The 17,992-nt window shown below is 39.4% G+C and overlaps 1 protein-coding gene across 9 annotated transcripts in view; it reads left to right on the forward strand.

Moving 5' to 3' along the window:
* MAST4 (microtubule associated serine/threonine kinase family member 4) overlaps positions 1–17,992 on the forward strand; it is a 313,910-nt gene that overhangs the window by 217,993 nt on the left and 77,925 nt on the right. For 8 of the 9 annotated variants that reach the window (XM_076361644.1, XM_076361652.1, XM_076361645.1 and 5 more), the window contains one exon: positions 13,464–13,552. In XM_076361644.1, the coding sequence (XP_076217759.1) occupies positions 13,464–13,552 (89 nt within the window). Of the gene's footprint in view, positions 1–13,008; positions 13,062–13,463; positions 13,553–17,992 lie in introns of those variants that run through there. The other variant, XM_076361649.1, reaches the window with a different exon arrangement.

A 17,992-nucleotide genomic window follows, 5' to 3' on the forward strand; every position in this document is an offset into this window, starting at 1 on the left:
AAATCATCTGATCTTTCCTGGCTTGTGTGGTGCTTGATGATTAAGCATTACCAACAAAAAAAAAAAAATAAAGAGAGCAAGTGGATGTCAGAAGCCTTGTGTTGTCATCCCCGCTGATGACTATGCCTGGAGATGTTTGAATTGCTTCACTGGAGATTATTCAGACGTTTCCAATTACCTCACCGTGACTTTGCAGCAAAGCAGTGTGGTCTGCATGTGTAATAGATTGCCTTCCTCAGTAGGTGTACTGCTGCGTGGAGCTGAAGTTTGCTCCTAGACCTAGTCTACGTACTGGGTTTTATACAGGGGTAATTGTTTGAGCTATAGCTAGTCAATTAATTTTGCTGACGTAGCTTTGTTAGTACACAATTACAGTTGAAAAAGACAGTTTGTATCCTCATGGCTCATTTTTATTTCCAGCTGGGAAAACCTAAACCAGTAAAAGACTTTTACCCTATGGTGTAACTACGTCTGTAGAAGGGAGAATATGCTTGTGTAACTATACCAGTATAGATACACAGCTAACTCTTAAGTGTAGATACACTATATCTAATAAAAATTTGTGGTGGGAAGAAGTGATTGATATAGTTTCTGTAGTTTTGTAAATGGTGTCAGCTATGTGCCAGCACATATTTCATTTTTTTTCTGTTAAGTTTCTCATGAAGCTTTGTTAAATTAAAAATAATAATCAACTGTTAGTCAGTTACATAAGCTCAGTTTTCACCTGGAAAAAAGAAAGAGCAGACATACAGGTTTTTTTATATTGTTTATTTGTTGTTTTGCTATTAAAGGGATGTAGCTGTGTTTGGGAGCTCGAAGGGCAAAAAGACTTCAATTTGTTATAGCTCTGTATGACTGATGGGGAATGCCACCTTGCTGGCTGCAGGTATGTCTTAACGTTGTGACCATGGAGTGTTTGGTCACTTACATTTCACCATGACTTTGCAGATGGACGGTTCCTACTGAACAGCCTCTTCATGAAAGCCGCCATGGCTGGCATTAATTGATGCCCTCTTTGGCAGGCTTAACAGATACCAACAGCTGAATGGGCACAATGAAAGGATCCTGCCCCCGGACAATAATGCTTCTAGATGCTTAATTATGATTTAATTAAAAACTTTTGGTCAGCTGACAGTGGGAGGGAAGGAGAATGTGGGTCTCAGTAAAGAGAGGGGGTCTTTTGTTTGCAAACTAATTTTCTGAACTGCAGTCAATGTGTGCACGCTCAAATGTGGGGCACTGGTGGTGCTGCCAGAGGTCTTATGGAAACAGACATAGTTTTCAGGTTGAAAGTCTCCTGCTTGATTGTTCGTATTCAGGCTCCTAACCAGTAAAGGACATAGTTTTCAAATACCTGTATTTTGTCCTAACTAGTGACTTTTATTTTAAGTGGTTTTTTTATTTCCTTAATTCCAGTGTATTAACTGCTTAAACGCTACTGACTGCTTAAACGCTACTGACTACTTATGTCCAAGCAAAAGACAGTACAGAATATTAATTGCAAAATGTTTATTACTTGTATGGAAGATGTGATACTTCAGTTATATAAAAACTTTTTAAAAGTTCAGAAATAAAAAGGAACAGGACCATTTTCCTGTTATTTGCATTAATTCCTTTAAAGAAAGAGTGCAAACTTATATTGCTTAGTTGAAAATTAGGCATTTATTGCAAATTTTTGGGAACTCTCTTATATGTAAGAGGAAAGGGGGGGAGAGAGAGAGATAAACCACTGCAGTTAATGCCAAAGTGCCATAGAAGGGATGAAGCTCATTTTCCTCATGTGTCAAATGCTCAGTAAGCAACTGTGCTTCATCGTTGCAGTTGCTTTCCAATCTGTGCATGTGTATCCTCACTTCTGGCTCTCAAGAGGTTAAATAATGGTGGTGCTCTGGACTTTCCTGTTACTGGGAGAGTATGTCTGCTGGTGACTAGCATTCTTGAATGCTTTTCCCTACCCAACCCCCCCAAGCCCCCCTGCTACAACAAAAGGAAGTCTGTTTCTGTTGTTGTTTCAGAAACTACTTTCAGAAACGTTCTGCTGAATTAAGGAGCTCGTGCAGGTGTACTACTTCATCATCATTCCAGCTGTTTTTAAAGATCATGTGGTCCTGGCAGTTGGGCAGGAATACATGGGGGGGGGCTTGAAGATGCCCCTTCACTAGGAAGCACTCAGTGTCCCTCCTTCTGTTTCAAAACTGTGTGAAGCATTTGCTTCTTAAATGGTGATAGGCTTTATGTATTTAGGTGGGATCAGCAGTGATTTTGGTGAATACAGGTGAACCCTGCTTATGCCCGTGCATGTGTGGGCTGTCATCTCTTTGATGACTGTGTTTCTCTTGAAGATGTGAAGTTTGTAGGAAAGGGAATTTTGGTGCAAGAGTCATCAAGGTTTGCTGGCTTGGTATTTGTGCACCTTCTTATTCCACAAGTGATTTTTCAGGTGATGGAGGCTGAGTCCTTCCAGCTCAGGGATGCCCCAGGCCCAGCTGTGAAGTGGAGCCGGGCAGCTCCCCCACGCTGAAGAGCAGCGGTGGCAATTCCCTGGCAGACAGCTCTCCTGCTGCCTCGTGAGGAGTCCAGCAAGCTCTGGGGCAACTTGGCTGGAACTGTGGATGAGTGTATCTGCTTCCTCCAAGGCACTGGAAATATGATGTCCCCAGTATGCTTATGGCACCTTTTACAGGAGAGATGAAGGGCTTTTTCTAGTATACTGGCTGCCATCTCTGCCAGTCAAGGTGGAGGTGTCATCAACTAAGTGTCTCCAAAGAGAACAGTGGCATTTAAGAGCTGGACTAGTGTCATGCCTTCCCAAAAATGTTGTGTTAAAAATCACATACACATCTTTCAGGTCTAAGGCAAAGATCCTCCTCTGAGTAACACAATTTGAAAACGAGCCATAGTTGAATCATTTGCTTAAGCTTGTTCTTAAGACGAAAAGGTGAGGTCAGGATATTTATGAGAGAAGACAAAGGAAAGGGTTTTTTTATTTTATTTTTTCTTATTTTTCCTTTGAGTGAGTTTACAGACTTTTATTTTAATATCATGTAATTTCTTTCATTTTTTTGTCCTATTAAACTCTATTTTGCTTTTGTTCTGTTTAGTCCTGGTTGTGTAGTGCCGTGAAAAAGTTGCACTGAAGTAGTGAGTAATGAAATGAGGCTCATACAACATTTTTCAAAAATTTAGTTCAGTGTTCTTTTAATTTTTCTGTTCTAGCATTCTCTTGTTGTAGACCACCTTCTGCCAGAAAATTAAAGTTATAGATGTACAGGTGCGCGCATACACCATGCATGCGGCTTGCTTTTTGGATGTGATTATTTACAGAGGAGCTATAATCTTTATCTTTTTTGGTGTGAATTAACTAAAAAGTTAAAGTTTCAGAAGAATCATGACTCTAAAAAAGGCAGAAGTCTCCCAGGAATAGTCATCGACAACGAGCTAGGAATAATCAAAGTCTTTTAAGATCCAATACAAGCTATAATTTGCACAACTGTGTTTTTAAAATAGGAAAATGAAGATGCAGATGGCTTGTAGAAGTTTTTAGCAACTTTCTTAATGTCTTAGATCCTTTGTAGCAAGGGAGAGTAAGTTATTTAGCAGTTAGTCTGTAAGTATTTTACTTTTCAGTCAGAAAATAAACGTTGATATGAAAAAGTATCTTTTAGCTTTAGGATCCTGCCCAGGTAGGAATAAAAAAATTCAGACTCTTTTGTTCCTAGTAGGTTTGATCTGGGAATGTAGTTTTTCTTCATTCAGGTGCATTGCTGCGGCATTGTCTTACCCGTTCACCCCTTAGGTCTTTGGTAATGTTTGCTAAAGGTTTAAAGACAACACATTTAATCATCATGTGCTCCCTCATAGTTTTGAGAGGTTGAGAGCTACCAAATGTAGCAAGGGAGGAAAGAAGCAGTCCTGTCTGGACTCACTACTCTTTCGAGTAAAAATGAATTGTTACTATTTAATTATAGGAGAAAGGAGTCAGGTATAAATATAAATTATTTTAGGGGTTAAACCAGAAGAGAACTACTGGGTTTGAAAGTGAAACCATGTAAAATCTCTATTTCAGGCAGCTCCCAGTTTCCTACTCTTGAATTTTAGGATATGATTAGTTTAGTTGTACTTCTTCATGATTATTAGGAAAAGGGGGTGGGAGGAGGGATTAAAAAAACAGCTCAAAACTGTCCTAAAAAATTGTGAAATAATGTGGGGAAAAATATTTCTAAGAGTTTGTCTTTTAGTGGATTTTCTCATGGGGAGAGTCTCTGGAGTGCAGTGCAGAGCAGACAGTGTTTTATGTGATAAAGGGTACTGTGCAGACTTTTGTTTTAATAAGCCTCTGATACCTTTTATGTGAAAGTGGCCTTGGCAACATAAATTATTTTGACAGGTACAAACAAATTGTGGAGGTTGAAAAGAAGATGAAGCACAACTTCTGTAGCAAGAAGCAGAGCAGACTAAATAATTTCTTCTTGCCTTCCCTCAAATGGAAATGGATCAGTCGTTTCTGAGGTGCCTCCTAGACATCTACCGAGGCACCAGACTTTCTAGGCTGGCCGCATGTATAACCATGTGATAATTTCAGACCATGGCAGACTTTAACCCTTTGAGACTTTATTGAGTATTGACACCATGCACACTCTTTTGGCCAAGAGAAACACTCCCTAAAGCTACTCTCCATGCTGTTTGGGGAATGCTTTCAACACTATGAGGAGGTCTGTCTGGCTTATCATTCTGGCCCACTAATTCCATGATATATGGTGGGTTATGAACAGTGGTGCTCAGAGCTGTTGTTGTTGGGAACAACCAGCAGCAAGGAAAAAGCAAAGAAAGCCAAGAGGTGGTAGGTCTAGGTGGAAAACAGAATGAGAAAGCTGGGGAGAAGGTGGACAGGGTTTCACTGTGGTAGGTATCTGGATAAACAGGTCTTCTGTCTGTAGTTTGGAGACACTCCTACGTTTTATCTTAATTCTGAACTATGCTGGCCTCAGTTTCAACCAGAGTTACAGAAAGCTCACGGTATATGCTTGGCTCCCTTGCAGTACTGAAATGGCCTGGGGAATTTGCTGTGGTTAGTTCTTGAGTCTGGATGGATGTTCTTCAAAGGAAATACGGCTGGAACAGGACCTGTTTGTTTATTGGTTTTGTTTGGGGTTTTTTTAAGGGCCAGACTGGGTAAAAATTGCCAGTAGATGGGCTGCTCTGTTCAGTGTAAGTGTGGAAAAGGCTCATGCTCTATACCTTAACTTCAGCTGGGAGGGGAAGGGTGAGGAGGACATCCCCCAGCTACCTCCTCGCCTGAGTCTGACTTCTTGGTGTTGTAAGCAGCAGCAGCAGCCACGGGGCACCAGCCTAGCTCCTGAACTGGGGACAGAGCCAGCGGCAAGCACCACCTGTGATAGTGTCTACACTACAGCCTGACAGAGAGCACTCCAGCCAGAGGTGGAGTGGAGGCTTGGGAGGGAGCAGCAGCAGTGAACGGCATCCAGCAGCCCTGACTCACCTCCCTCTGCTCCCCACACTGCCCCAGTTTCTCCCAAGCTGTTAACAACAAGCAAGGGGTCGGAGTGAGAAACATCCTGCCCCCAGTCTGACCACCACAACATGATAAGAAGTATCTGGCTGTATCCTCTTATCCCAAGAGATGCACTGGGAGGTTGTAGTCTTAGAGTCAAAATCTGGAGTGATCTGTGTTAATGCCAAACTGCTGGGGATGGCCAAGAGCGCAGTGAGACCTGTGTTTTTAAACCTCCTGTCTGTGCTGCAGCCTTGACAGGCAGTGCTCCAGTAAATAGGGTATTTCTTGTCTAATGCAAATGGTTTCTGCAGGGTTATCTACTATGGAAGTCAAGGCACTACTTCATTTGGTTAACATCTCCAAACTATTGACGCTTTGATCTTCACAGGTGTGATGTATGACACTTTTTTTTAAGATAGAACTTTTTAAATATTATAAACCCATCACTGTGGCTCCTGATTATTATTTTTTTTTTTTCCAGTGAGGTGTTTCTGCTTTTTTTGCATCTCCTGAATTATGTAGAATAAAGACAATCATACTTAAACATAATTTAGGCCAGCGCTGTGTATTTTTCCTCTACTTATGGTACTAGCTTCCTACTTACCTATTTTGAAAGAGTAATACTTGTGCATTGAGGAATTTAGTTATATATATCAGTATGATAGCAAACGTGCTTGTTCACCTAGTAACTTGGTTTATGTCCTTTCCCAGAACACAAATAAGATTAAAAAAGAAATTCAAGAAGCAGTGGGATTTAAATGATCTCATCAGTGTGTTCTCAATAGGTTGTATGATATGAAGATGCAAAACCTGCATTTTGTGGATAATGAAGCAGAATTGCGCAGTGGGCTGGTTTATGATCCTGAGCGTTCTTTTTGTCTGCTCTCCGCTGCCTGCCCACTTTGTGTGCATTACAGACTTTTTCTTGTATGCAGCTATTTTACAAATATTGTACAGCTATGGAGTTAGTAGTTAGCTTAATACTCTTTTTTATGTTACATAATTAAATATTCATCTCTATAACAAGTTAAAATTGAATTAGTTGTTTTAGGAAGGAACAGAACAGATAGAAGTACACCATTTTACTTCTGTAGAAGAGATTCAGATTTCTTGAAACTACTGATTTTCTCCTGTGTGAGAAGAAGAAAAATTATGGATCAAAATTGCTTAGAGTAAAAGTGAGAGCAGTCACTGGAGTTGAATACACTGAACACATATCGAGTTAGCAAGTACGGTTGAGAAAGCTTAGTGAAGAACCTGTTTATTTGTTTTGTAATACACTGGAGGGATGGAGACTGAGAGGCCTTCTACAGTGTAAGAAGTCTGTCTTTGTGACAGTCTTCCTCAGGTCTGAACAGCAGAGATTTGGCAGATATTTTTGCAATTCTGTGATTTTTCTTGGCAGATATTTTTGCAATGATGCCTTCTTGCATGCGTTTGAACCCTTTAGGCAGTCCATGCAGAGGGTGATTGTGCGTCCAGTTGGTTGAATTTTAAATTTTATTTCCTTGTAGATTTTTTTTTTTAGAAACATGAAGAAAAAGGCTGAGGTCTCCTCTTGTATGGTTGCAGAAAGATGAAGTTCTGGTGGCATGGTGGCATGCTGGTAGGTGGTAGTAATGGCAGGGAAAAAGGTGTTGGACACAAATGCGTGAGTACCTAGAGAGGACCCTTAGCTTACTGTCCATGCATACCTGGCCAGTAGCCAAAACTGAAATGCTCACTGTAGTGTTGCAAAGATTCAGGACAAACTGTGCCAAACTAGGGCTGCCAGCAGCTGTGTACTTCATCTTGGTGTGTCATGTTCATTATGTTTTGACAGCACTCTCATTTCTTCAGACTAAAACTGGCCTCGGTTAAGTTGACTAAACCTTAAATACAAGAGTAAAACCTGAATCCCTACATTACAACAGTTAAATTTTAAATCCCAAGACCCTTTTTTTTCCCAGCTTGTTGAAGACTGATACGGAATAATTCCTTACAGAGAGTGGGATATATAATAAAAAGAATGTTTGGCTGTATGCGTAATGTTTTAAATATAAGATTTTATGTATATATTTTTATATAAAAATATATGGATATATTTTATACATATAAATATGAATATATATGTATATGCTTATATACATATCTATATGCATGCACCAAATTTGGAAAGTATATATGCAGACATATAATCTAGTAAAAATACATTAGAAAATAATGCTAGGTGATACTAAATGGATATGAGTGTGGAGCATCGAAAGCCGTTAAAAGAAACAAAAGAAAATTCTGGGTGTTACTGAGGTATATTTCACTTGCATTCAGATGGTTTGCACATTTTTCTCAATGATTGTAGCACCTTGAGAATTTACCTACTTCAGTCTAGGAAATATCTCTCAAAGTTGTAAACCTTTGCTTCCTTATTCTTCAGTCTCTCTTAGCTATAGGGTAGAACAGGGCAGCAACAAATAATATATAGAGAGGAATATTCTTGGTTGATTCATTTTCTTTTATAAAGCGATCTAGGTGTGAAACTACAATTGGCTGCAGGCCATGTGTTACTTTGACTTTCTAGGTCAGGAGATGCTTCATCAAATACAAGGTTAAAGGCTTCTTTTGACAAGGAAGCTGCTGCAGTATCAGTGTGCGTCATCTCTTCATGGCAGCTGGTTTTTGCATTCATTCGAGTTAATGTACCACAGAACTTGCCTGGCTTCTGGAGAGCTTGGAAATACTTGCCAAACTGCTTTTTAATGCAAAAGGCTTCTTTTTCTTTAAAAACAAAATAAAAACAAAAAACCTAAAACAAAAGCTAAATTCCTTACTTTAAATGTTTTAATTTTTTTTAAGTCAGTGCTGTGTACAGTGACTCTTCAGTGTTGCTGTTCATGAAGATAAGAAGTAACTGTGAAGTAATAGGTTAGCTAGCTTCATAACGAGGTAAAGATAACTGAAATATAACTTAAATTTAACTTTCCTGTATAAACAAAGTGGCCACATCTGAAGTCTTGCTAGGGACAGCATGTTCCTCCTGAGGTAGTTTTCAGCTATGCAATTTTAACACCAGAGAAATTAGAACCACCTTTTCTATCCCTAGAGCCTTTATGGGAGTGCTGGTCTTGCATTATTAGTCTTTTGTGTCTATGTGGTCAGGCTTTGCATTCTGGGTATGGCAATAGCTTATTTTCTCTGCACTTGTATTAGCAAATAAAACATTTTGTTTGCAGCTGCTCTTAAAATAGGAGGAGTCCCCTTCTAATCTTTACCTTCAGCTAAAGCAGTGTATTACACTGATAGCAAAATTAAGAAGCTGTGTTGCAGAGTAGTGCTGTGCTCAGCATAGCTTGTGAAAGCTGGTGAACTGTCATAATAGCTTACAGTCCAAATCCATCTTCATTACAAGTGTAAATATTAATAATTGAGGATGTTGAAATGAAATAATTATAAATTATTAAAGCAGATGCCAAATTTCCCATGAAAAACATGGCAAGTGGTAAACTCTGTCAATATAGCCTTCTTTCCCTACTTTTTTGGAAAAAAAACAAAGCAATTAACCTTTACTGCCAGTAATTTGCTCACATATTAGCCCTCATTCTGAGGAAGAAACTTAGATTTCAGTGCATACCTCTCGCAATTTTTGCCATTTCTTGATTACTTTATCAGGAAACCTGCATTTAATATTTCAGCTCTGGATGAAGTACTGCCTGTCCTAGAAGAACTGGATTTCTGCTTCAACTTTTTATTCTATTTAGTGTTTCCAAGAGCTTGTGGAGTGTAGTTCCATTTTAATGGCCATACTAGTACTTTCGTCTTGTGCTCTGCTGGTTTCAATCTAGCAGTTTCTGTCATCTCTGCCCAAATGGCTTTTGCCTGATACGGGAAGAATTGTGGCTATTTAAGGAGCAAGGTAATCAAGCTTCATGCAACTGGATTGCATCTTTCAGCAGCTGTAGTTCATCTTTGCTTTGTGATTAATAAAGTTGAGCACAAAGTACTCTTTATGTAGTGTCCTCTGTTTGTTTTATCATGACTACTTCTCATGGGAAGCGTTGATCATCTGTAGCAGCTGGAGGAGGAGAAGTGACTCGGAGGTTAGTATGTTTGGCCTGATACTGGTGCTGGGGTGAAGGAGGAATTCCCCAGCAATGAGACGTGGTGAGAAGTCAGGATAGGGAGGAGAGGTGTGCGTGGGCAGGTTTGTCAGTGGTGGAGAGCCAGGAGGTAAGGCAGAACCTGTCTGTGGGGGATTTGGAAACCAAATAGGAAATTATGAATTGGATTCCAAGATAAGGAACAGTGCCAGTAGTCCAGGGTACTGCTGATAACAGTGTAATGCCAGCTACTTCCAGATCCAGGACTGCCACTTTAAATTGTGGGCAACAGACTGAAGTCCAGGAAGGATCTTCCTGGGGTAGAGAAGACAAAGGGCAAAAAATGTAAACTTTCTATGCTGTTCAAGTTTTGTGTGCACCCCAAAGTTTAATTATTGTTGAACGTGACTGATCTTTTTTTCCTTTGTTCTCCCCTACTCTCTTCTTCTCCTTGGAAAAAGATGTTTTTCTTTCTCCTTTTTTTCAGTGCTCTAAACTCTGTGTTGTATCTGCTGCCTGGCTTGCTAGTCTCTTCTCTGTGCCACGCAACCTGATCACAACATGAAATCCAAGGCTTAGAGAATTGCATTTTGAGGGTGTAGCGCTCTGTGGTTTACCAAGTTTTATGTTTCCCTAAGTTACAATCCCTGTAGACTGTTCCTGCACTGCTATAACTTTCCTGCAGACAAAGAAGCTCTCTTTCAGGGCTGCCTCTTAGCAGTTGGTTTATCTTGTCAGATTTGAATGGGAGAATAATAGTTTTATGAAGACAATAGAAGGGGAAAGTTACTCGATGTGTTCAGAGACCTAGGAAAAACGATTTTGTCTGCTGAATGGCTTTAACTTCTGAGATTCTTTTGTGTACAGAAGATTGCTCTTTCAAGGCTAAATACAGTTCAGTAAGTAATGCTTTGATACTTCTTAGTGCGACCCTGCTTCCCATTTGCGGTGTGCTAGCAGCTTAGATCATCTTTCAAGGTTCCCTGAATATTTTTTTTTCACCCACAAAAAGCCTGTCCTATAATAGTATTATTTTGGGGAAGGAGTTGTGTTTCACAGATTATACAGGATGGATAACATCATTTCAAAATCTTTGTGAAACAGACCCGAAAAAACAAAGCTACAGCGAGAGCTCTAGGATGAATTTGTCCTTTCATGCAGTGATTTGCATCTTACCGTACTGGTAAGACAAATAGAGGAGACTTCATGTTTTTTATTTTCTATTTCTCAATAGAACATTTCATTTGTGTGTGATAAAAGATAAATTCTCCATACAGCTACAGCCACATCTGAGCAAATAACAAAGATTTTTTGAAATGGCAGTTGGGGGAAAGTTTTCTCATTACGTAAGGTCTTGATATTGAAGGTAATGCCATCACACTCCCCAGAAATAATTCTTAAAAACAACCCCACAAAAAATCAAGATAACTTGAATTAGATATCTTTGATAATGATTTGTGAAAGGTATTGCACTAACTTCACCTGAAGAATGTGAAATTTGAATTTTAATGTAAAAGTGAATACAAGGCAGTCATTTATTTACATAGGAAATTCTGGCAAAAGAGATAAAACTCTCAATTTCTACAGATAAGGGCAAACAATACTCATAAACCTGTATCTGGGACAATCTTTGTAGCAAAATCAGTGAAGGGTGCCTGGAACTTGTTGAAAGTAATGTTTGTTTTGCTGAGAACATACCCAGGGATTAGATGCTTAAAATGTATTCCCTCCTTGTGAGAGGAGATGTGGTGATCCTTTAGATGCCAAACTTCAGCCACGCAAAGCTGCTTTAAGGTCACATAACGGGGTCTCTTAACCCCAGCCTGCACCACAGATGCTGTAGTGATACCGTCACATCATTGTGGATAGATGCAATCTGTGTGTCCTTTAACAAATGTCTAAGGAATACCAAAAGTTTCTACTGGGTTCAATTTTAGATTGGAGAATTGCAAAGAAACAGTTATTCCAGCTTTTAAAAACAAGTGTAGCAGATAAAATGAGGCTTGTCATAGTATGATACAAGAAAAGTTACCAAAAATGCAGTGACGTTGCATGAAGCCAAAAGGAAGAATTTGGACCATTCTTAGATAGGAGAAGAATTGAATATGACTCTTCAGCTGGACAAAATTTAGAGATGGGGGGGAAACAATATGACTTTGAAATTGTTGTCTAATGAAATTTGGAGTATTTGCTCAAGTTCCCTCATTTAAAAAGTAGATTAAGTGCTGAGTATGTTAAAAATACTTGTAGAAAGCTGAGCTTAATCTAGACAGATGCCTAAAAACACAGGTATATAATTTCACATTTAAAAAGTTCTCCCTGTTTATTCAGCTTAGAAATTGCAGTGTATGCTTAAGTTTTGACTTTTCCAGTGCTGTAAATGTGAATCTTGCAATCATTTCATGCTTTCTTCTCTTACATAGATCTGCAGTAATAAGTATATACTTATGAGTTAACTTATTGTTTAATTGATTTTAATAATTAAGTGATATGGCAATTCATTGTGTAATTCATGCAAATGAACTTTGCATTAACCCATTAAATAGTTGGCAATGGCACTCATGCTGCTTCACAAAACATTTTTTCAAGAGGAGAGTGGTCTTAGTGTTTGACTTTTTTTGCATGTTGCAAGTATCTTCTATACTGCTTTCATACTCAATATTTCTGCTGCCTTTTTCTTTTTTATTTTCCTTGTTTTCAGTATTACTTTGGATTACTTTTGAATCTGTTTTACTTAGCTGTTTATGCTATTAAACGCCATCCTTTCTTTTGCATTTTATTCAACTTACACCATATCAAGACTAATCAGTCTTGCTTTCTGGCTGTTATATAGAGATCATAACATTACAAAATTCACCTTTGGAGGCATCTACAGATATGATCTGAATCTGCTTCTGTTGGAACCCACTGTGTTAATGAAATGGTTTTATGTATGAATTTTTCCTCCTCTAGTGGTTTTGAGCTTTTCTAAACCTTTACAGAAGAAAATTCTGATTGCAGTGCTGTAAATGTCAGCATATGCACTTAAGTTTATACACAGTTATGATCTCTCTGACTTCAAGATACTCTTTTCCTTGTGCGTGAATGTTTGCAGTGTTGGGGATTTGCGTTTGTGAGAATATACATTATAGCAGAAAGAGGAAAAAAGAAAAACACTTCTGCCAACAAATATTTAAAAACTGTATGATGTATTTAAAAAAAATACCTCCTTTCCCAAGTTTAATAGATGCGTTAATTTACTATTTATCTCGCCTAATGATCTTGTGATATGGGAAATTAGTGGCTTTGCAGATGAAAAATGTATGAGTAAAAAAATGCATTCATCTTCTTAGACATCATCTGTTCCGTTGACAAAAGGCACAGATGTGAAATTCATCTCAATAATTAGATTTATAATTATTGTATCATTCTCAGATTGATAAATCATTGCTCTTCGTGGCATGTGATTTGGAGCTACAGTTCATGCAACAGAAGTAGGTTTCATCATTGAATGGTGATTCTAAGCTTGAGACTGTTTTTCACATTATGCTTGTATATTTTTGTATATTATAAAAAGTGTATGGCAGAGAAACAAGCTTCAGTCAGGGAAGAACACTTTGTAAATGACTCTACAGGGGAATGCTGGTCTTCGCACAGAACAGCAAATGCGCAAGCCTGAAAATTATCCATGGTACATTTTCTTCGGAAACTGCTGTCTTTGCCATTATCCAGTATGACCATAGACTTCCTGGACATGCCTACAAAAACAATAGCTGTGATTTTTAATGGGAGACTGGGAGGTGAAGCAACAAAGAGGCAGAATCTCAAAATGTCCATGTGTGGTACACGTTGTATTTCTGATGCTAATGTCTTCTTTCTTCTCTTTTTGCACACAGTTGTAGAACAAGCAACAGGAAGAGTTTGATGGGCAATGGCCAGTCTCCAGCTCTGCCTCGGCCTCATTCACCGCTCTCAGCTCATGCAGGTGAGTTTATATCTATGCTACTACTGCTGTTATTAAATTCTTAAAATGTCTATATGAGGAGAGGAAAACAGACAAATTCTCTATCCCACTACTCCTCTTTCCACTGTTTGTAATAGCAGAAAGTTGCGTATCATTCCATCCAAATTTCTGTTATGTTTGGATCCATAAATCCTATGTTATGATGAGAAGCAGTCCAGAAATACCTAACGTGGATGATGTAGCTATTTTTCATTTCCCCACCTTGCATTCTGACACATTTGCTGCCCCCCCACCCCCTTCCCTTTCTGGGCCTAGTTGACTGTGAAAAGGGTATAAAATAGCTTGCACACATGGTAAAGGTAGTGGAGTCGGTGAGCAGGGTATGTTCTACTCTTAGTGCTTTTGCTCCCTAGGATTTGTGGTGTTAGGCACGTTGTTGGAAATTCCAGTGCTTCACTTTACAGGGCAATAAATTGGTGATCATTTTGTTTTGCTTCTAAAGCACCTGAAGCACTTAAAGATTGAATGAAAGTCCATAAATAAATATTTTAGATAATGATTGTCTTCATTTTAAAAAGGAACATTTTTAGCATATCAAAACACATTTCCTCAAAGGTTTATTGTCTCCTTTATGTTTTTTGGGCATTGGCTGTAACTACATGCCAAAGTGAAAGCCCCACACCAATCCTTGTGTAGGCAATGACACCGAATACTTTGGAGAACTGCTCTCAGATGGATGCTAAAAGAGAAGGTGCAGAGTTTCAGTTGAATTTTTGAAAGGGATGGTGACTTTAAGGCATCTCCAGTTTTCTTGTGGAAGTAACATCATTAGAGAAAATATGGTGGTGGTTTTCACTCTGAGCAGCAGGCTGTCACAACCAGGAATCCAGACAACATAATGGATAATCCAGACAACAGGAAGATTTGTGAAGTGTTCAAGTACAGCAGAGCATTTAAAACAAACAAAGAAAAACATGGTGCAGACTATTTTAAAACTGAAAAGTGAAATGTTGGAATGTTTGGGATCCCTCTCTGGTTCCCCCAAATGCAGAAATCGCCATTTGGAACAGGGGATCTGTGATCGCCATAGAAAGAGGCTTTAGTTGTACTGTGCTGTGCTGACTTGATGAAAGCAATAGCAATGCTTGCTGTGAGAACTAGCATGTCTGCTGCTATTGAGTGACTGTACCTCCCGTTTGGAAACTGATGGCTTAGACCAGTGTTGCCTAACAGCCTTCAGAAGTATGAAGTGAGCAGCACATGTTACCTGGCACCTGAATATAGGTTCTGTATTGATAAATGCCGAAGAGTTCCTGTCTGGCAGTGGACTCGTGCTTTCAGCAAGTTGCTTCATCTTTTTGAATCAATTTCTCAAACCATAAAAGGGGAATAATATTGCTTATGTCACAGCTGTTGACAAGTGGCTCTGAAGGTGGAAAACTGATACTATAAGGATTAAGACAGGTTAAGTGTAAGCTGTTCTTTTCCTTAAACTCAGCAGTATGTACTGTGTATTCAAAAACCTATTGTGGAAATTTGGCAACTTCTCCAGTTACCCAGGATACAGTAGGTTCTCTTAATACTGATATGTTCTCCCAAGGTATGTGTGCCAAACATTTCAGCAGCACTAGGAAATCTCCTGTATGGGATGAAAATGTGCATGTGTATGGCCGGCTCTGTTATCAGCTTGCCTCTATGTATAGTTAATTACAGTAAATATTTGCACCACCATTGGCTCCTAGCTCAGCTGCCTAGTGTGCCTGGACTAGTCCCCTGAAGGGGCAATTTGAAATTAAAGCGTGCTCAGAATCACCCTTGACAGGTTTTCTGCTTTGTCTAGTGATCAGTTAGATACTGCCTGGCATTGACTTGGTAGGCAATTTTTTTTTTTAAAATTTGTACTTTGAATCACTGTGAATGTCATCCTAATTCACGCAAATAAAAAAAGATGCAAATTTCATGGTTAAAAGCACAGCAAAGCCACCTAAGTTATGAATTTTCATCTACATATACAGTAGGAGTTCAGTGTGTCAAGTGTTTAATGTATATAAATCCCTGGTAACTTCGGTCTTAAGAGACATTGTGGATTTTTAGTGATGCTGTGTTCTTGTGTTGTCAGAGCCACCAGGTGTTACCTGCACTGGCATCTGCACACTCAACTCACCTCCCTGATCTCTGTAGCGGCCTGTATTGGAGGCCTGGATTTTTGCAAAGTGCAGCAGGAGGATGTTGCAAGAGACAGTGTGTGCTGTATGGTCTGCTGGGTTTATTCCTCTTGGCAGTCTTTGACTGGGAGGGATTACTCCAAGTCAGAGAGGCCTCCTTGACTCCATTGAGAGAACCTGGTATATCTCCTGTCCAGCTAGATGATTTTAGAGTCTTTTTTGACTACATCTGGAAAGTATCTGGGAATGGTGAGATTCTACTAGAAAAGTTCTCTAAATCGGAAGTGTTTATTTTGCAGCCTGCAGCAGACCACCTGCCAGGAGCATGTATGACAAGCTTCAAGTCTCATAGGGACTGGAGATGACCCTCTTTAATACCTTCACATCTTTCTTATTAGTGTTTGCTGTTGGAGGAGGAAACAGTAGAAGCAGAAGACGGAGAGAGAAACAAAATAGTTTCCAATCCTAGAGGAGGATGGAGCAAGCTAAATGTGCAGCAAAGTATCAGTGCTCGCATTCACTGAAAACAGGTTTATTCATTAGACTATCCTTGCCTGAAGCATGGTAATAACATGCATTTTTGGCAAATATGTCCTAGTAAGATTGTGCAGAATATGGAGGACATTGGAGAGATCCTGCTCTAGAAAAGTTTTTCTTGCATGTTGTTAAGAGTTCAGTTTCATGCAAGGAATCTGCCCAGGTGAGTGCAGGTGCAACAGATTAGGCTGCTTGGATGCTAGCAGCTAATCTAACTTCATGCAACATTGCACAATTGTTTGCTACTGGGTTGTCAAAGGAGAAGACTGATTCTTGGATCTGCCTTTCAAGGGGCTGAGTGTAACTGATGATTGAGAACTTGAGCCATTGAGGACTCTTCCAAGTACAAGCGGGATTGAAAACATTGAGCTCCTTCACATCGCACCTTTTGATGTGTCATTCTCTTCTCTGCTCTGTGCAGCAGTCCTCCTGACTGTAGGAGAAAGAGAGGTTACAGCAAACCCAGGCTGTCAGCTTTCCTAGCTGCTTCTGTCCTGTTTCATCTTCTCAGCATTTTTATACAGGCATTGAGAGCTATTATCTTTGCATTTTTCTCTTGTTTCTATTGTGTCTGTCTTCATTACCTTGCTTCCCCTTTTAGAAAAAGCCTAACATGCTTCTGTGAGTCTTTAAAAAAAAAAATCAAAAGCGCTTAAAAGACGTGGTCTCTGAGAGTTGCACTTTACTATGCTCTAGTCCCTTCTCTTACCTTCCCCATTCCTTGGGGACCTCAGGGACCCTGTTCAAAATACAGAATTTTTTTCTGGTTCTGGAGTGAGGAGAGGTAGTGCTTTACAGGTCCTTTGTAGTATTTCAATAGGAAGATGAGCTATTTTGAGCATAGAGAGTCAGAACATGTTCATCTATCAGCTAGCTGGGTCCTGGCTCAAGTAGAAGTCTGTCTTGTGGTTCTCTTTCAAATGTGATTGGAAACGCAGGTTTGGAACTTATTTTAATATGCTTGGACATAGTGATGTATACTTAATTTCTGGCCTAAAATGCTGTTATGATATTCAGTTGTTTCTGTCTTTCCATGTCTTGGAAAATGAACTGAACTTGGGCTTGATATGTCAGGCTGGCATCAGATTGCCCTGCCACGGCCTATCTTCTGACATAGTTTTAAAAACAATCACATTTGCTTCAAGGTAAGAGATTGGAGGGGAGATCTCGAGGCCACTTTCAAGGTCTGGACATACTCTGAAGTCATTTTGCTTTGGTTTTGGAAAGGAAGTGCCCAGAGATTCCTTGTTGGGCACCTTCCTGATTCCATGAAACAGGAAAATGAAGGACATAACCTGCTGTGGTTTGAGTAATTCAAATGGAAGGATGGATAGATTATGCATGACCCAGATTGCTCCTGCCTTTTTAAAATAATTTTGGCTTCTAGTTTCATACTATCAATGCTTTTCTGCCAGATCTGTTTCTCTTAGGGTACTGTATCCCACTACTGTACTGCCTACTGTTAGGGTACTCCAGCCATCTCTGTGGAGAGCCTGCTGTTGCCCTTACTGAAGATAGTTACATTAGATGCTCTTATTTAAGTGGACTAGGTTCTTGACTTCAGGTTTGTACCATCTTAGTTGTTATTGCATGTCCTTATCCCTTTATTATAGGCTATTCAAGCTGAAGGGAATCAAGATTGTCATGCTCTTCAAAATCCACCCAGGATCAATTTCTATTAATTTTCATCTTGATAATCTTCAGTGTTACCCTGGGCCCTTCTTGTTATAGTCCTAATAAGATTATTGGTGTTGCTTGG

This window comes from Aptenodytes patagonicus, chromosome Z (assembly GCF_965638725.1).
Source record: "Aptenodytes patagonicus chromosome Z, bAptPat1.pri.cur, whole genome shotgun sequence".
In the NCBI taxonomy this organism is placed as follows: Eukaryota; Metazoa; Chordata; class Aves; order Sphenisciformes; family Spheniscidae; genus Aptenodytes; species Aptenodytes patagonicus.